The 20,901-nt window shown below is 40.2% G+C and overlaps 1 protein-coding gene across 1 annotated transcript in view; it reads left to right on the top strand.

Moving 5' to 3' along the window:
- KCNK9 (potassium two pore domain channel subfamily K member 9) overlaps positions 1-19,323 on the top strand; it is a 95,212-nt gene extending 75,889 nt beyond the window's left edge. Inside the window, exon 2 of the mRNA XM_068672713.1 lies at positions 6,845-19,323. Within this exon, the coding sequence (XP_068528814.1) occupies positions 6,845-7,686 (842 nt within the window). The 3' untranslated portion in view covers positions 7,687-19,323. The remainder of the gene's footprint in view (positions 1-6,844) is intronic.
- Positions 19,324-20,901: the final 1,578 nt, after the last annotated feature.

Genomic DNA, 20,901 nt, shown 5'->3' with positions numbered 1-20,901 from the left:
CTGAGTTTGCATGTGTGTGTTGGGTTTTTGTACCTTTTGTGTGTATTCACAGATTGGCCAGATGGCATGCCCAACAGAACAGATTACTATCAAGTTCACATTACAGCTTCTTGTAAGTGGTGGAAATTGATGAGCAGCTTCAAAGCTATTGGGAAGGAAAGACAGATGGGCAGAGAAGTAGATATAGGTAGCTCATCATTATCAAGCAATGTGAATTAAACCAGTGCTATTTAGAAAAATAAAAGTTTCCTATGGCTTGGTTTAAACTTGTCGGCTTGTCTGTTCTCACAGTGGGTATCTGTGAGGGACAAATGTTGTGACCAAATCTGCTTCCCCAGCAGGCAGAAGCTCTGAAGAGGATGGAGCTGTGTTCTGTAAGGGGTGCCTTACTGAGACTGGGACACATTATTTGCCTTGACCCTGTAAGAATCCAAGAGAATGCGTTTCAACAAGGGTACCTTCTTACAGGGCATGCCTGACTGCAAAGTGTGTGATCCCCTGTTCAACCCTGCCAACCCTGAAGTCCCAAGTCCTACCCTGAATCCAAAATTAGCATGGCAATGCGTGGCTGTGTTTCACAAAACTAGGTTGCAGCTTTTCAACTACTATAATTTAAGATAGTCTGAGAAACATTTTGTCTCCTAAGCTACTCCCACAGGAGGACTACCCAGAAAGCTGTCCCAGCTGATGGCCTTAGTTGTTGCTCCATCACTTCTGCAAGAGTTCAGGGATGTTGAGGCAGTCATCTGTCCCGACTCATGATGTACATGGGTCAGGGCTGGCCTCCCACCCACAAAAAGAACAGTTTCAGCTGCCCCCTGACCTGCCAGGCACCAGAAAACACAGCAAAAACATTTGTCTTCCTCCTCATTCCCTTGCTGGACAGTGTGTGTGTGTTGTGCGCCTGCCTATCCAGTCAGAGCTGCTTTTGAAGCTGTCTTCCCTGAACATTTTGAAAGTTTGCTTCCAAAATCAACAAGAAAGGACATCTGTGCTCGTGGTGGGGAGAATAAAACAAGAGAAGCCTACTGAGTCCTTGGATACCCAGAATAGATCTTCTGTAGGTCTCAATGCAATGTAAAGTAGTGTGTGTAACTTCCAAGGTGGCATGGCCTTAACTCTGCAGCCAGGACGGGGAAGCAGTCATAACACAACAGAGGTGAGCCGAGGTGAAAGGCTGTGCCAGCCTTGCTGAGGGATTTCAGACTTTAGGTTGCACCTGGGGTTAGTACATCCTATCTCCTCCCACACGATATCCATATTTTTGCAGCACAGGATGATATCATCCCATACTGGCCTGTGTACCTGTAGGGAGCCATGCATTATGCTTTGACCTGACAGCAGACTGTCTTTTGGGTAGGATGGAAAGGGAATGCTGTGCAAAAGTAAGAGAGATTATGGAGGTGATGTGCAGCAGTGAAATTGACTGAAAAGGGAGAGAAAGAGAAAGGGGATCCTGGAGATGTTCAGGGAGAAATGCAGCAGGATTCAGGGAGAGCCCAGATATGTGGGAGAAAGAAGAGGGAGCAGGCAGCGGTGCTTATGTGCCAGGAGGATGGTGCTTGTAACAGAGCAACTTTCATCCAGGTACAACAGAATCAGTGATTTGCTCTCTATTTCCTTGCAGGAGAATGTCTTTGTCCTAGAAAAAGAGTTACTAGTAAGTACCAGTTAGATGAAATATCTCCTCAGTTCCTACCATAGCATGAAGACAGTCTTGTTTCTTCTCCCCACTGAAAGCACAAGCACCAAATCCAGAAAAGAGCCAGACTCTTTTCCGTGGTAGTTTTCCTGATGTAGACAAACTTACGAAGTGAATGTGTGACATCAGGAAGATGTTTTCATCTGAATTGTGCTTGCCCATCTGAGGAACAGGTGCCATTATCCTTTTTTTTTTTTTGTTATCTCATACCCAGAGTTGCTGCCAGCATGAGTAAGAAAGGATTGAGTCATGGGGATGGAGTAGTTCATTTCTTTCTGGAGGCTGTTGACAAAGACAACCAGGCCCAAATGTCTGTCATGGGGATGAATGATGCGTAGATGAACGAACAGAAAAACCTACTCCAGAAGGAAATAAAATGTCCCTCATGAAGAACACAATGTTGCTTCAAGATTCAAGACATCTAAACCTTATGGCATGGAGAGTGCCAGGAAGAGCTGAACACCTCTACAGCTTCAGAGTGGTACTGGGCTACAGTGGTCCCTGTGTAGAGTTAACCTCCATGGGTACACAAGGCATGGGCATTGCCTGGACAGTAATGGCTAGTCCAGGCTAAAGCCATGACATTAATCAGGCTAAAGCCTGATTTAACATCATGGATAATCATGGGTTGGTGCTGGAAAACGTCCCTTTTTCCACTGTAGGAATCACTTTGCAGTCTTAGACATGGTTACTGTGTAAATGCAACATACTGAAAATATTCAGGATTTTTCCTGCTAATGCGTTATCTTTGTTATGTATTCACTTATTTGGGGTGGCCTGCATCACTGCAATAGCATGGCATTGTTTATGCAGACCCTTTTCGCTCTAGAAGCAAAGTGTTATTGAAGAGAATTTGTGTTGGAGGACAAGACAGACTTTAGGGGCCTGCCTATACCCTGCAGCTGAGCGTGGTGCAAAGATCACTGATGTACATCTTAGCAAGCTGGTCGGCCCACATGAGGCTGTGCAGTGCCAGAGATATTTGCTTAGTGCCGGAGCACAAGCTAGCAAGGCATGGCGTTTGTGTTGAGAAGTTCCATAAAATCATGAGTGGCACAGAGAAGGTTAGGAGGGAATGACTGTTCCTGGTCTCTTCCATAGGGGAGATCGGGCTTCAAGGGATAGTAGTGGGAGAGAAGTTATAATAATAACTACAGCTACACGAGAGAAATAAAGAAGTGATGGTGATTTTTAAAAAGATGATACGGTTTATCTATGGACTTTCTTGCTACAGGGTGCTGCAGGTGCTGAAAGTTTATATAGGTTCAAGGGGGAAGGCCCAAGCTCATGGGAGAGATATCCATTATGCATTACTAAAACCAGTGAAATCATATCATGCTCTTATCCTTTGACTCTCTTGCCCACACCTTCCTGCAGTTCTGTTAGATGTCTGTAGCACAGCTCTCCTATAACTGTGGTGGATTGGTGCTCTGTACTCCAGAATTGGAATAACACTCTGAGGCATGACATTTCTTCATGCCAAACGATTCGTCTCCATGCCAAACCAGATGAGTTCTGTCTTGAAAGTCAAAGCAACTGAGAGGGATTATAAAAGAGAAAGAGACTGCTCATGACATCATTTCCAATCAAGGTGAAAGTTATTTAGACTGTCATTGACCATTCAAATGATATCTCATTGAATATAGGACAAATCTGCCTGCTGTGGTCATAATATTGTATTGTGGGACCTGAGCAAACTGGATAGAGCACTAGAGTAGTATAGGTAGTGTTTACCTAGGGATGACTCAATTTAAAGCTCTACATATATATTTCTTCCTGTTATCTCAACCTCTTGGTTTGCTAGGGGATGCATTTGCTTTACCTACTTTTAAAGGACTTCTGTTTGGTCTTTCTTCATAGTCACCAAGGAGTGAGAAATACCAATGTCATGTTTAACCTCTATATTTCTCTTTAAGTCTCCCACTTGTTACGGTTCATATGGAGACTTCTTTTGATACTCTGGCAAAGGGCAGTGTGGAAGAAGTTAGGCTGAATTTGGAGGCTGAAGTCTGCTACCAAAGCAGTTACTTTTGCTTCTGTCTTTCCTTGGCACACATAAAACCCAACTACTTGGAGGCTGACCTTATGCACTGTGGAGGGCTATTTTCCAGGCTTAATGATTCTCTCTGCCCCTCTTCTTGTGGCAATTATTGACCTTCTCATTTTTCCCAGAGGTCCTTTCTGATGTTAAAAGACAGGGTTTTGTTTTAAATTTGAGATTTACTGAATTTCAGAGAGCATGCCCTGGTGGAGCTTGCTTTTCATATATTGTTCTGTGTATTACTGGACAGATTTTGTATGGCTAAATTAAAGGAGAATTTACTCTGTCTTTTGTGTATTTTGAAACCCTTCATTTTTGCTGAAGGCAATGACTAAGGTGACTATTCCATAAAGCCGCATTGCACTGGAGAGATATATTTCTCTGATTCCCTATACATGAATCTATTTGCAAGGCCTTATTCCAGCTTTATGAATAAAGTTCTTTCTATTCCCCAGCTTCATGGTCAAAATATGGTAAAAGGCATGTACCTGATATTGTGGTAACTGAGTATGACACAGGGCAGAATAGAAATTTGAATTTCTGGATTTTTTGTCTACTTATTAGAGAAAAATTATAGCCTGCCTGTGTCTCTGCTTTGCTATCTGTAAAACAGGGATGTGAGTATATTCCTATCTCATGAGAACTGAGTTTGAGTTAATTACAAAGTCTGTGACGAATCTTAGAAATTCAATTGTGAGATAGTGTCTAAGCATATAATATTAATGTTTTATAATCTCCCTAAACTGTCTCTGTGGATATCTTTAGTGAAAGGGATATAATGATATCAAAAGAAGTCTTTTTTCACCCCAGCCCTTTTCTTTAGAACCCAAAGTGAAAGCTGTTTCCACCAACTGCCATCTCTGTAACCATCTGGAAAATCACATTTTCTGAAACTTTCCTTCTTTTTATCAGCTGTAACTAAAGCTATAAAATGGGAAGATGTCCCTGGTTTAATTAACACCCCTGTAGTTCAAAAGCTGATCTTAGTAATGAGAGGCAATTATAGCCTTTATTGAGGGACAGTCAGGTGGAACAAATCCAGCATCACTCTATGGAAGACACTTCCCCTTGCAGGTAATTTGGAAACTGCCTTTTTTTTTTTTTTTTTTTGTAATAAACAGGATACCTTCCTCAATAGAACAGGTGAATCTATTTGTTTTGTAACCTGCAAATAACTTCCTTTTTTGATTTAAGTATTCCCTTTTCAAACTAGTGCCTACATCCTATCCATTTGCCAACAGCTAACATCTGAGCTAAGGAAGTAAGTACGTTTCTTTTGGAAGGCATTCTTGCTGGTTCATTCATCTTATTTTCTTTGCTTTGTTGTTGCTTTTATTTTTGAAGGTTGTCTGGTGTTCTAGCAAAACTGCAGACTTTGTGGTGTGCCCACGTCCTGAGGGTTTTGTGGAGTTCTGGTCTCTGCACCTCAACTTCAGACAGGCGAAAACTGAGGTCAGGGATACAGCTGGGGTTAGCTGAAGTTATCAGACTGTGGGACAAAGGGGCACTAGCTGAAACAAGGAGATCTGCTTAAAATTAAAAAGTACTTTCTTACACAGAAGAGAGTGCACTTCTGGAGTCTGTTGCCGCAGGAGGTCGGGGAGGTAGGTAGTGTCAAGGGGTTAAAAAAAAGGATTTGGCAGCTTCAGATCAGCAGGTCCATAACTCGAGCCCAGCAGTGAGGTACAGGGCTGGGGCAGCAGGAGGGGAATGGTCTGCACAGAGTGGTGCCCACATTTGGCTGTTTCCATGTAGTTGTCTACCTGTGCAGTAGATGTCTAAATTCTTCTGTAGTCAGCAGATATTCAGTCAGTCAATGGAGCAGCCAGTACTGTCATTTCAGTTCAGCATAAGGTAGACAGATGCTGGAATGGCAGTTAAATAACTCGCTGCTGCCTGTTTTCATTAAATCTTTGTTGACTATAAAGGGAGCTTGGACACCTAGCACACATGTAGATACCTAGATTTATGCATATTAATCTTGAACTGAGGTCAGTCCTGAGATTTCTGTTATAATCACTGCAGAGAAATATGTGGCTCCTGAGAATAACTTAGTGACCTGTTTTAGATATCTAGGTGTAGATGGGATGTACTGCACTTGAGAAGTTCAGATTTCTATTCATTGACTTTAATGGGAACCTAGATAGTGCTACCCACATGGTGAATGTGTACCACGGCCAGGCTACTTGCAGACATCCTATTTTGGAGACTTTGGTACTGTCACTTGCAATCTTAGCTGTAAGAAATGTAGATTTCTAAGGCAATGTGATGTGAAAAATTGAAATTAACATATTGAAATAGAAACCCCTACATTTGCTGTTGGATTTAGAGTGAAGGTTTAGCTGTGATTTTACTTTCTGTAAGCTATGCTATGAAACATGCTACATCCTCTGTCCTGGATTAGTTTAGCATCATGGCAAAAGTGTCTTTCCTAGCCTGGCTGAAAAAGCTGTAAAACTGTAAGAGAAGCTGGTAAGTTCTTTACTCTTTGGTAATTAAAGTTGCAGCAGGTATTAAACCCCCTAAAATCCCATGGTGTTCCAGTAGTGATTGGCTTTCAGAAGGGTGCCTATAGGAAAGGTTTGTTCTGTAAAGAAGACAATTTTAAGAAGACTTCCATTGATCAGTGTTTCTGTGGATGTCATTAACTCCTTGTTGCCAGCAGACACAGAATTTAGATGTCATCAGTGTACTCTGGTTTTGGTATAGGGCTATACCAACCCCTGTCAAAAATGTGGAGGAGGCCACCTATTTGCAAAGTTTTCAATACCTCAAGTGATGCAGGATGGACGTGAAATTTCTTCAGCAAATGGAAGCAATGTTTAGGATTTTGCAGCTATTTGAAGTAAGATGGATTGCTTGTTCTTTTGTCTTTCTTAGTCTTGCGTATACAACTCAGTTTTTCTGTCGTATTTGCTTCAAATACAGGATGTGAGCAAGGAGATAGGAAGATCCTGTGACCACGATGTCCTTGTAGCCACTGGAGCCTTGGATCTGGCCACAGCTCTGGAGTCACCGTGATTCACGTGGCCTGTGTGGGAAGGGAGCTGTGGTAACCACCTGCCTTGCTGATTCTCCTGTCTTTTCGTTCCCCCTCCCAGGTTATGGACATGCTGCCCCAGGAACAGACGCGGGGAAGGCCTTTTGCATGTTCTACGCTGTCCTGGGGATCCCACTGACACTCGTCATGTTCCAGAGCTTGGGCGAGCGCATGAACACCTTCGTCAAGTACCTCTTGAAACGCATCAAAAAGTGCTGTGGGATGAGGAGCACTGAGGTCTCCATGGAAAACATGGTCACTGTGGGTTTCTTCTCCTGCATGGGGACACTCTGCATTGGAGCAGCAGCCTTTTCCCAGTATGAGGAATGGAGCTTTTTCCATGCTTACTATTACTGCTTTATAACATTGACTACGATAGGTTTTGGAGACTATGTGGCCCTGCAGACCAAAGGGGCCCTTCAAAAGAAGCCTCTCTACGTGGCTTTTAGCTTTATGTACATTCTAGTGGGGTTGACAGTCATTGGGGCATTTCTAAATCTGGTTGTTCTCAGGTTCTTAACCATGAACAGCGAGGACGAGAGGCGGGATGCCGAGGAACGGGCGTCCCTGGCAGGGAACCGCAACAGCATGATTATCCACATCCAAGAGGACTCCCAGCATGGTCGGCCGCGGTACAAGGCCGAAGTAACAGACCTTCAGTCAGTTTGTTCCTGCATGTGTTACAGGTCCCACGAGTACACCAGCCGGGTGGTGTCCCACCAAAATTCGTTCAGCTCGAAGCTGAACCCCCAGTACTTTCACTCCATCTCTTACAAGATAGAGGAGATCTCGCCAAGCACATTAAAAAACAGCCTTTTCCCATCTCCTGTCAGCTCCATCTCACCTGGGTTGCACAGCTTTACAGATAACCACAGGCTGATGAGAAGGCGAAAGTCCATTTAAAGTGATTTGTCTTCTTTTGCTTTCCTTGTTTTCCCCAGTTCTTCTCTGTTGTTTTATTTTGTTATGTTTTTTTCGTTTGTTTTGTTGTTTTCCTTGAGTGAGACGGAGCGAGGCCGAAGGGAGTAGAGAAAGCCAGTCCTCCTCTGAGACTCAGCTCTTGAGCATGAAGCATGGATTATTACTGTTCCAGCAAAGTATGCCTTACATTACCCCCTCGGTGGATGTCAGAGGATTCAAGGTGACGTGAAGTTGGTACCAAATCCAAAGTTGCACACACAGCTGGGAGCCTTCATGTGCCACTGGCACTCCTGACCTAATAAACTATTTTCCTCACGAGCAGGTTGCAGCGTGCGTGCTTGCGTGCGTGTTGGGTGCGTGTGGGTGGGTGTGTGCGCGTGCAATTCCACAACTAGTGCCATGTGACAAAATTAAAGCATCAGGTATTATTTTTTTTTTTTCCCTTGAGGCAATTGTGTTCCAGCCTGCTTTTAACTTTTTAGATTGCTTCCAAAAAGAATGGGGAGGTGGGGAGGGGAGCCAATTTGTTTCCTTTTTTGCCAAGACAAGCATGCGCCATAAGCAGTCAATATACCAGGTGTATCATGATAAATTTTTTTAATGCTAGATTTTAGATTGTATTAACATTACAAAAAGGCAGGAAACGATGGATCATTTTAGCTTGCCAGTTCAAAATTAAAAAAAAATAAAATAAAATAAAGCATGCACTTTGTAAAACTGGTATGCATAATAAAAACACAAGAAAAACTAGCAATGGAATTAATAATCAAAAGCAAGTAATCCTGTTGATTTAACTATATTTACTTTCATCATTTGAAACTGTTCCAACAATTTGCAAGTGGATTTTTTTTTAAGATCAATTGGGAGAATTGTTGGAACTACAGAGTGTATTTTGTTGTTTTTATTTTATTTATAAAAAATATTATTATTTTATTATTATTTTATTGTGCAGTAATTACCTGCATGAATAGGAATTATATATTTTTTTGAATGCTTGGATTAGGATGGGTATAAATAGGTGGATGTATATTTTTTCTTATATAATAGTGACAGGGCATTCCTTGTTTTAAATAAAAAAAATAAAGATGATTGTCTCTAAATGCTTTTGATTTGTAAATAATGGAAAGCCTTTGTTGGTCTCAGGAAGAATTCAAGGGACAGTATCTTGTGTTTGGCTCACTGGGAACTTGTGAGATTAGATGTGATATTGCTTTTTTGCTAGGCAGAAAGGCAAAATGCATTTAGCAGTAATGGGCAAAAGCAGTTTTACTCCAGTGTTTAGAGGGTAACATTGGGAGTGATTGCATTGGCAAGCTGTAGTAGACGATGTTGAGACCAAGTTGTAGAGTTGTTCCTTGGAAATTGTCCTTTGCTCAGTTGTTCATCCGGACCAAACAGACTTTACAGAACCAAATTAGAGGCCTAATCCAGCTCCCTTTTAAGACAATAGGACTTTGCAATGATTACATGAGATTTAGTGCTTTGGGAGATTTATCTTTAATTTGACGGCGGTAGGACTGGGAGTTTTATAAACCTGCACCATTGTCTCTGATTTAATCCTATCTTTTAAATTGCCTTCCATGTTAATTCGCCATACAAAACCCATCTTTTTTTGGCACTAATCGCTTCCTGCTGATTCTACCATTTTGTGCTTTCATTGTAAAAGCAATAATCCTCCTTTTATATATATATATATTGAAGTAGATGGTCTGTTTTCACATAAACCCCAGCTCTAAGCTCTGTGTGCTGATGGATGTTGATACACTATCAAAGAGGCATCTATAGAGAGCATTATAGAAAGAAGGAATGTCCTTCCTTCTCTTTTCTCCCTGACTTTAAATGACTAGCTATATCAAATATCTTCATGTTCTCCCTGATTTTGATATTTATTTCAATGAGTAAATGAAATAACTTTGACTTCCCTATGCAACTTCTTTTGGGATTTTAAATTGCTCTGGCATGCAAAAATCCTTTAAAATGAATGAAAAATTAGCTTATAATTCTTAATGAGAGTAGATGAGATGGACTTTTTCAGCCCAACATGTGGGTATAACATCTTTCAGCATAGTAAGAGAGCAAGCTGGGTGCATTAATGATGTGCTGCTGTTACCATGACCTAAGGCAAATGCTGATGGCAAAAGTGTTGGAGCAAGCATACCTAGAAAAGCAGTTTCAGGATGTATTAAACAACCCCTGTGAAAACTATCTAGAATATGGTTTCTGGAGGGTGGCCCATAGGGTTCACCATGCTGTCAAAATTCACTTTCATAGTGCCATTGCTGATGGCATCCCAGGACTGCAAATAATTGTAGGGTTTTTTTCTTGCTAAGGAGATTAGAAAAAATATGTACGTATCTGTATCATGTACAAGTGCTGGGTATGTTTGACACTGGGGTAAAGCAGGAAAAATCTGGGATTTTGCAGATTTCAGGAGGGTGAAATTCTATCTGCCTATTAAAGATGAACTTTTGTAACAGGACTTTGAGCCAAAACTTTGAACAGTTTTGTGAAAAACAAAGTTGTATTTTAAAAAGCATTGGTTAGCTTTTTTTTTTTTTTTCTTTAAGAAAAGAGGAAAATTCTATTTCTGCTGCATATAAAATAATTTTGAATGTTCTATAAACATTCTTCTTGTTGAACTCCAGATATTCAAAGCTGTTACGTGGTCTAGCTGATTTGTTACTTAATTTCCCCTCTGGAACCATAAATTAAGTTAAATGAAGGGTAAATTTTAGCACAGGGGGTATTTTAACCAGGGGAGCAACTTAGCTAGGGGGTCATAGGTTGTCTGCCACTTAATCTTTGCATTAAAATTGATTGTCTTTCTAAAAACTCTAGTTTAATTTAGTCAAAGTTTATGGATTTGGTTGAAGAAATCTACATGTGTTGATATGATGGAGCCAGAGTAGATGTTTGTAGTGATACTTCTGAGTCTAAAGGATGTAGGGAGTTTGTATGTTGGAAAGCATTTTGGAAAATATGTCTGCATTCATTAAGATTTAAAAATATTTAAAATTTATTTTTACCTTCTGCCTGAAGAATTCACAATTCTGTCCAGTCTATATTTTTGGTGCACATACGATTTTAAAGTGGCAAGGCATTTCCTTTGCAAGCCTCAATACATTCAGACACTTGTATGAGCTCCTGCAGGACTTTTCTTTGTGAGCATACACAAATACAAGAACTCCTGTGCGCACACATCAGTAAACCAAGCAAAATATGCTGAAAATGCTTCTCTCTTGTTGTTTTTGTGGTTCTTGACTGATGCATGAATCTTGACTTGATCTGTTTGTAACTGGAACATGCAGTATCTTGGAAAGAGTAGCTTTTGTCCAAAGTTAACCCCAGCTTTTCACTAAAACATGCAAAATCAGTCCGTGAAAGTTGAGCTGATTTTTGTCTGCTCCATCTCTGGCTACTTACTGCCCTACCATCTTTCCCTCCAATGCCACTTTTCATGGCATATTTTCTTTGGTACGTTACTATTCTATTCTACTTAAGATACTAGTTCTTTAAGAACAGCTTTTCTTGCTTTCTACTCACTCTTTCAAAATACAGCTATTTTCTTGAAATTTTGAGATTGAAGCAGGTAGTAGTGGTGCCACTTATGACAATACATTCTAATATCCAAAATACCTAATCTATGTTTCCATAGCACAGAGACTTTGCTATCGCTTTGTGATGCACTCTCATTCCCCAGAGTCTCATTTCCCCTATTATTAAGCATTCGAAATAATAATAATAAATCAGATTAATCTATTTATGTCACACTAATGTGCTGTTCATCAAAACAACACAAATTTAGCTCCCTGCTGTCGACTTTGATTATATAACAACCCCATTATCCTATCATATTTCATATTATCATCAAAGGAAAAAATCAGTTTGATCAGTGAAGCACCAAAATAGCTTTGACTGAGCATGCTGTGATATGGAAACGAAAGAGGAAACAATAGAGCCACACAGGCACAACTCTTCTTGCTCTTCATTACTGCATAAGGAAGATCACAACTGGTCTAACTGGGGCTGCTTCACCAGAACTTTGTACATATTTGTGCTTTACAAGAATGAAGGGGACATCTTTGGAAGAGGTGTCTTGATGTTACATGATGATGTCTGGATGAAGGATTCCAAATAGGTTCTTGGTTGTTAATGAATAAAGATGGACAGTGATCCTCAGCAATAGATCTCAGTTTGGATTCCTCTGTAATAGCTTATTAGAACAACATTAGCAACATTAAAAAAAATAAGTAAATAGGGAAGTGACTGAGTTAATCTCCTGTAATATCTACTGTAATGTAGATGGTTTCATTAGCTTCCTATGCTTCGATCAAAGAAATTCCAGGGAAATAATCAAGATAATTGCATATTCAGCTTAAGCAAGGTAATTTCATGTTTTCTCTGACAAATGTGAAGTTTTTTGATGTGGAAAAATGACTCATTTGTTGCTAAAAGCTTTAAAAAGAGTGGTCAGTAGAACCAGGATGGAGAAGGGAAATGTTCCAGCATGATTTGGTGTGTGCAGACCAGAGGGCAGAGGCTTGGGTTGAAGTAGCTTTCTGTTGAAGTTTATGTCCTCATTTAGCTTTATGTAATATTCCTGTTAATATTAGGATCCAATTAAGACAGTCATTTAAAATCTTTATGAGGAAGCCAGACCAGAGAGACGTGTTGGAGTGTGTCCATTACAGTAATGTTATGGACTTTTTAATGCATATTTCAACAAGACACTATTATTGACTGGAATATTGCACAAATTACAATGAAAATCACACCACAACTACTTTCATCAACTAGAAGTGCATAATGCTCACAGAATTGAAAAAGAAATATTGCCTTTCTAACCAGCCTGCCTGTCATCTAACTTTAATATCAAACTTTATTTTGGGAACTTCAGCAAGATAAACCATATGAAAAGGATTAGACATCATAATGATGCACCAAACTCAAAATAAATAGAATAATGACATTGGACACAGAGAAATTGATTACAGATGGAAGGCACTCTGGGACTCTTATGCTAGTTAATCTGAGCTCAGAGACTGAATTATAGCCATGAAAACTGACGGGAGCCTTTGCCAAAATGCAGTTTGCAATTATTTAAGATGTAGATAATGAACATGGCAGCAGAACTTTCGCCCGTATAAGTAGTAGCAAGGCAAAAAAAAAATGTTCTCAACAGGAAGAGTACTTAATGTTATTTCCAGTCGAAACCACAGTGAGGTGATACTGAAGCCTGTTGTGTTTTTATCTGGGTAGAATTAGTCTGGGAGATGCTCTCTGCTCAGATATGGTTTATACTTAGTTTTATTAGCCTAAGCATTATCAACAATTGATAACTGCTGATAACTGTCAACAATTATCTTGTTGACACTTCACCACACCCATTTCCCAACCCATATCTAAGCATGTCAGGAACTGGAGAGCTGATGTGCTGCTTTGGGTGATCACAGAGAAGTGTTCAGGACAATGAAATTGGGCTCCATGGAGGCGTCTTCACTCCTGCAGACCTCCTGGAGATACATTTGATTTAAAGGTGTTGTGCAGTCCAGCACTGACAGTATTTCAATGGTTACTGCTGATGAGATTCATGGTGCTCCTGATTCTCCGGTTAGGTTTTTGCTGCTGCCTTTGTTGAAACCAAGACATTATTCAGCCAGCCCATCCTGAAAAGTGGAGGGATCCCTGTGATATATTTTGCTAGTGATGATGTTTTCTTATACGAGTGCTCCTAAGTGAAAGAAGGGCTCAGTGGGATGTAAGCAAACTCTTAGCTACTCTGTAGAGTCTGTAGTGGCAGGACCTTCTCTGAAGCCAGCAGAAGCTGTACTAAAGCTAAACTTATTCAGACTGTCCCTAAGTCTTTCATTTCTTTGGAAAATTTTCAGTGATCTCATTTTCGGCTTTTCCCTTAAGGGGCTTCTGCAACCAGTCTGACTGATTCTCAGTCAAACAGTATTGTTCTTCGCACAAATTTCCAAGTCATGTACATGTACACAGCAGTATTCCTTTGGGGGAAAGTCCAACACAAAGCTTTAAATTAAGGAGCTTTCAGCATTTGCATCTTCTTTACACTGGGAGCTCCACAAAGTTACTCCTTGTGCACACTGGAGAATGCAGACACGGTAAATGCGTGATGGTTGGTTTTGCTCATGTCCTTGGTGGATATTGCAGCTGCTGAGCTGACCCTTGCTGGACTGTTCTCTGAAGCTGGTGGCTTTATATTGCTGTGAATTGGTAAGCTACAGAGAAATGAAAGTGCCGAGGGCTAATTTTTTCTCATGCACTTTTCCAATATGGTAACCTAACTGATTTGGGTGCAATACAACGAGTCCAGATTTACACGCCACTGAAATTAGAATGTGAGCCTCTATTTAACTCTTAGATATGGTATCTGTATCTTCAACTAGTGCTTGCCGTGAACAAATTTTCCTAAACTTAATGGTGAGAGTAGAAAGACCTGAAGACAGCAGTCAACGTGTATAACTTATGTGACTGTATTTTTCTTGTTGGAATCCAGGCAACCAAAGCTTTCTGCTAATTTTAGGCTGTAAATATTATCTCTGGGGTCTTCAGCCTTCAATTTTCTCTCCTTTTGTGAATATTGTAATTAAGAAATATCCCAGAGCCTTCCCTCACCTTCCTTTCTGACCATGTAAGGATTGCTGCCATATATTAATACAACAGATGATAAGGAAAGAAAAAAAAAAGAGAGAAAAGACAGATTAATGCTGCAATTTTATTGGTAATTAATATTCACAGTTCCAAGCTCTGTCATGTTTTAGTTCACTTTGAGAAATGCAGAGCAAACAGCAGCATGATAACATTTATCATAGCTGGCTAATTCACAAGTGAAGCTAGCAAATATAATAATTGAAACTATGCTCTATAATGCATCTTCCTCATGCATGAGTTCTGATACCGCTAGCCTGGCTTTGATTCATCGTTTATCTGGTCTGTGGAACAGCTTGCAGTAATTGCTCTATCCAGAGCACTACACTTGAGGCTAGAAGGAAGATCCATTGCACAGACAGTGGCCCTCCGGCTTTCTCCATACGCCCTCCCCATTCTCTACCCAGACATTAACTCATTAGCTTGCCATTTCGTAAACGTATGCTCAAACCCAAGATCACCACATTCTGTACTTTCCCCTATCATGTATTAATGAAAAGCATTATGCTACAGAACTGCACCCTGGGGAAGGAAATGTTCCACTCTAATTACTACTGACAAAAGAAATCTACAGATTGATTAAAAACAATATGCGGGGAATCAAATAGGAAACGCAAAGTGCACAAACCTGCAAGGGTGAAATCCACTTGTACCCTAGCTGGGATGCAACATATTGGCCTGGGAGGAGAATTTGGGGGTGTTTGTCTGGGGGAAGGCCTGAGCACTAGCAGAAAGCACAGATGATCTGAGCTTGCAGTGATGCAGTGGTTTAAGAGATCTAAGAGATGCAGTGGTTTACTCGTTGTCTGTAGATCATTGGTAAGGTCTGTGGTGTGGTTTCAAATTAAGGACAATCCATGGTCTTCTGTGTGTAGCCTGTTTGCTATCCATCTGCCATCATCCTCCCAGGCGATGATCTCCTGTCACAGGAGATGTGGGCAGGATGAAGCATAACAGGGTCATGGTGGAGTGGATTGTCATTAGTGAGACCACAATACTGATGTTGATGTTGAACAGGGAGCAGCAAAAATTGTGTCTTCTAGAGCCTCTTCCTCTCCTGTTTCTGGAAGAGATCAGTTGCACCATCCTCCCTATTGCCTGTGGCAAATCTGTACTGCTCAGAAAGGCTTGGACTGGGGTCTCCTTGCCCATCTGTGATATTATATCCCAGAGCTGTTTTGTAGAAATGTGTGGGAAATGCTAAGCTGCTCCAGCTGGGTTTGGGAGGTCGTGGTACAGCGAGGAAGCCTTTTTGTATTGACTGTGTTTGGACAGTTCCTTCGTGTCCAAACATAATCAAAATTGACCTTTTGAGAAATAATGGTAATTCCTTATTGCTCTCTCTCTCCCTACAGCACTGGTATGCAGCTCCTTAATCATAATTATTGTTAAGACGCTAATTAATTTGATAACACTATTTAATTAGATTAGCTGAAGTACAGTGTGTAAATGATTTTGGCCTCCCAGAGTCTGAAATCTGAAGTCTACAAAATGATTTCCAAAAGGCCTGCTTAGTAGTGGCACTGCAGACATGGAGGTCATGCCACGTTGTCCTGCTGACAAGCATCATCTTGGCACGTTGACTGGAAGTGTCTGGGGAAAGGATTTTAGCTCAGATCTAGTATACGGAGCTAGGCCCTCAATTCCCACTGAACTAAATAGGTGCTTAAATGTCTTTGTGGTAGGCTTTGAGCCTGAGTTTTCTCTTACTTGTAGAGAAAAGAACCAGTGGTGTGTCTTAGAGAGATGGCATGACCCAGGTGATCTGTAAGAGGCTGTATTTCAGGATGGAGCATGGTTCTGGTACCCATTTGGCCATTTGCAGCATGGCCAAAGGGTCTCAGCTGTGTTGTCTGGGAAGGATTGTGCTTTGAAGAGAGAGCCCCAAGTTGGCAGCAAGGCAGGGATGAGCACAGGGATGGGTTGCTGGATGTATGTGCAAACACGTCTGGACCACCAGCGGAATGGAGAAGGTGCAGCTGAGTTTCTCCATCACAAGCTGGGTTGATGAGGGAGCTGATGCTATGGCATATCCTTCTCCCAACCCCTGTCTGAGCAAGGTTACAGAAGGCAGAGCAACAGAGTTGATTTCTGCCTGTCCTCTGGGTGAGGGTGAAGGAGGACAGGATTAATTTCTAGCTTACGCACTGGTCAAGAGCTCAGGGCAGCATTCTGCTTGGAAACCAAGACTAGGGCCATCTGCATCTCTTTTGTAAAATATGAATAATACTGCTTACCCCCTTCACAGGTGTTGCAAAGATTTTAATAAGCAAGGGTCTGTCTAGGACCATGAAACTTGTGCATGGTGGGTCTCATTGCTGTGTGTTCAACTTAGAAAAATGTGTTGCAACATTCTGTAAAAGGGGGAAAAAAACCACAAGCAATCTGTACTTTGAAAAATAAGAGGAGGCAGATTAATGTTTATCTTTTCATCTTTTTTTTCCTTGTTTGAGCTTGGATTTCAATAAATGACTCAGGGCAGTCATTGGAATAGGTATAATGTGACTTCTCTTGCGGCACTACACCTGTTAGAGGAAATTAAATCAAATCTTCTCAACGTCACTAAGAAGCCAGAGTTTCTGTTGTGTTGGTGGCAGAGCTTTGAGATAGCTCTATATACATTTCTTCTAGTGTTTCCTTTAAGGGATTTAGTACCCTTCACTAATCTCTATGATTTGTTCTTCTGAGAGCCCCTTCTGAACAGTGACGTGGGCACATCTCATATCTTCTTTTTGAAAGTCATCCAGATGGGTCTGTTGGGCAGCTCACAGCTATTCATTGTGGTCAGGGCTACTGGAACATTCTTCTCCTTGCCCTGGTAAGCTACAGTTTTGCCAAAGGATTGGCTAAGGGAACACAGGATTGAAGAGATTTGTGAGATCCTTTTAAAAATGCCCAGTTAGTTGTGATTTCTTTTTTATTTTCACTGGACACTCCTTTCACATTCGTCAGCATCTCAGCCCCAGTTGTTCTTCAGTGACATCTCTTTCCATCTCTTTTCTTTGTAGAATTCCTGTCACACACATTTTCTAGCAAAGATGGTTATCACATTGCTCCTTCTTAGCATATTTTTTCAATTCTATACTGCAGTCAGAGGCAGCAGTAGGAAATGTCTCTTCGTGGTTGATACTATGCTGTTTCTATTCTCCTGTGAAGATTAGAGCTACAGAGTCTGGTTTGGTCACCACTTGCTGGTATGCTCAACACAACTCAGTGATCTCCTCTTGCCAGTTTACCTCCTTTTTGACTGTTCAGCTGCATTTATATTGTGTCATATAATTTCTGTATAAGTTGTCAGTGCAGGAATATTTTGTGGATACTGGAGGATACGCACGCTGACTGCGTGACAAGATGGAGATCCAAATGTCCAGGTTCCAAGAGGGTTGAGACTCTGCTGCTCTAGCAGTAGGCTTTATTAAGTCATTTCCTGGGTACCACGCCGGGAACCTCTCTTTTAGTCTTTAATATTAACAAATTTGGTTAGTCCACCCAAAATTAGTTTGGGTGTCAGTATTCTTGGGTTGAACCTATGAAAAAAGAACTGGTATATGTTCCAGAAAGAGTCCTGTCTACTACTAACTTTTTTAACAAGCTAATAAGCAGAAACAATGAGAGACTGTATCATTCTTTACAATGCAAACCTAATCTGTATTTCTTTTACAGAATGTAAATTTCTTATAATATGCTATACAACCAATAATCCAGCTGTTACTTTTCTGCAAGGTCAGGAGTGAACTGTGGAAGGAAAAAAATGTTTTCTTTTTCCTCTTCCCTTGACTTGTTAAGATTTGTGTGTCTGTCTGTTGCCATTGAGGAGTATTGACTAAAACTTTTGATCCTAGTGATATGATGGCAAAGGAAATTATTTGGAGCTGGATAGGTCAATGGGGAATGGGAGGGGGGCTTAAAAATTGTTTCCAGTAGGCCAAAAGAATGTGGATACTGTCTCTTCAAGGTGCAATTTCTTCAACAAACTGTTCATCTATGAGAAACAGGGATAAAAGTGTTCAATTTGGGACCTAAGGAGTTTATATGGAAATTCTTGGATTTCTTCCAAACACACATACATGTTGAAATTAAATTGTGATTCCTACTTTGGAGACTGAGCCTTCCTGCTCAGACAGAAGCGTGTGTGTATGTGTGTGTTTGTGAGTGTGTGTTGATGCTATGTCTCTTTTGGATCTCTTGACACTTTTTGGTGCATTTTTGTACTTCTTTGAATGTGCATATGCGGACTTACCGATGGTATACTGACGGCATTCTAAAGGCCCTCAACAGCCTGAGATAGAGCAAAACTCTCTAAATTTCTGCCCTGGTTGATACATTTTCTGTGCAGCACACAGATCATTAGGAGCATGGTCTTCTAGAAAGAGAAGCACTTTAGCTGCTTGGCTGTGGACTGCACTGAGAATTTACCTCCTGGAAGCAGTTTTCTCTGCTCATTTCAGACCTCTAACATCAACATAGTTGTTGAGCTGGTCCTAGCAATGGAGAAAGAGCAGGTCATAAGCATCAAGATGTGATTTGTTAAATCAGTGATAACTTGATTACAGAGAACCAAATTAAAGACATTTTTGTGTTTTCATTTCTTTTTCTGGCCTTCTCCATAATGGGAGAGGATGCCTTCACACATGGCCTTAGAATGCCGTACTGGAGTTAGAATGCAACAACAGTCAAATGAAAATAAGATGTATTGCAGCTTATATAAAGAATGAAAACTGTATCACACAAATGTTTACAAGTCCAAGTAGACAGTGAACCCCTGTACAATATGTAATTTATGCAAGGGATTGCATCTTTCTTTTGTAATGAATGCACTAAGCAACCCTGTATATATTTTACAATGTCTTTACAGAGAAAAAAAAAGAATCATTTACTGTAGTGTTGTAAAATAATGCACTTTTCTAATTTTTTCATTAAAAATCCTATGGCACGTTTTCAAATGTATATTGTTTCTTTTATATTGAATGTGGAAATGTTAACTTCCTGTAAAATTGCACTACAGAAGTAAAATCCACTGATGGAACCTATTTTGTTAAAGAAAAGTCCCTTGACAACCAACAGATGTTTATGATTATACAATATGTATGTGTGTGCATATATGTGCATATAGTGTATATATAGTGTATATATATGTATATGCACACACACACATATCCAGTGCTATGTGTATATATATAAAATGATATAGGTCCAGATTTATATATGATTGTATTAATATAATATCTATAGATTGATAGATATATAGATATGTATATATATTCATACATACACACAAGAATCACAATGTACAAACCCAGAAAGGATTACTCATTAAATTTAAGGGGGTTGGGGGAAGAAAGATGTCATATACAGAAGATATTTTGCATTGCAATAAAAGCTTTTTTGACAAAAGTACGTGCAGAGTGAAGTATGAACCTTCATCGAATATCCAACCGTGCTGTGCCCAAAAGATTACAGTGCAGAACGAACAAAAGGAAAACGCTTAGGGAAGCACTTGTAAGACCAGTGTCAGTGTATGTTGGACTGGAACTAGCTGTTGAAAATCCTCTCACCTCAACTTTGTGGAGCTTAGAGGCAAGATCCTGGGATATGAAAGTCAACAGTGTTGACTTTGGTATCTCCCTGACGTGGAGATACCAAAGTTGCACTCAAAGTTATTAATCTAATGCTTCCTAGCAAAGGATGAGAAGTGAGTCTCAGTGCTGATTTTAGCTGGCACCTGTTGCTGTGTGTCACTGCGATGATTTCTCATTTGGCATGGAGTTTTGGGCAAATTTTGCTGTTGTTCCCATCCAGGTAAGTCTCAAGTGATGTCAGGTACAGGACATCACTTTGTCCTTATGATGTGATTTCTGCCCACTGAAATTTAAGTTTTCAGAGCTAATATTTCACGTTTAATAAAAATGGTGATGGTACACAGTTTTATAAAAATGCTGGCCTACATTAAAGCAACAATGAAAAAGATTCATAAAGACTTCATTTTGTGATGGTGAAGATGAGTTCCCATGGCACAGAAAGGAGAACAACCACTTTAACAATAGAGATAAATATAACTGAACAATCTCACATGCATTTTCTGTGCTGCGTCAGATAACATCTCTGTTAGCAATTAGGATCAACAACTTCTTTATTTTTGGAGTGGTATTTGCCAGCATATTTTATCATCTCAACTTATCCAACATAAAATGACAAGCCAAAGAGTTGTTGAACCCCATCCACCCATTTTGCAAGGAAAAAAAAGAAAAAGCCTTTTAGAGTAATTAATTGAGCAATCAATAATATAGACTTGAAGACCACGTTTTAAAAGGGACCCAGGTAGTACAGAGGCATGTACAGGAGAATTTGAAGAAGAGCTTGTGCACTGAGCTTTTCTTAACAACCAGAGGAAAGTTAGATATCTGGAAAAAAAAAATCTGGAAGAAAAAAAAAAGTAAAAATAAAAACTTGCAGAAAAGTAAGCCTGATATTTCATCTATAGGCATATAAATATCTTTATAAATCTAAATCAAAGTCACAGATGCT

Source organism: Anas acuta, chromosome 2 (assembly GCF_963932015.1).
Source record: "Anas acuta chromosome 2, bAnaAcu1.1, whole genome shotgun sequence".
NCBI classification, from domain to species: Eukaryota; Metazoa; Chordata; class Aves; order Anseriformes; family Anatidae; genus Anas; species Anas acuta.
Note: the sequence above shows the minus strand (reverse complement) of the source record. Positions and strands in the feature narration are given on the sequence as shown.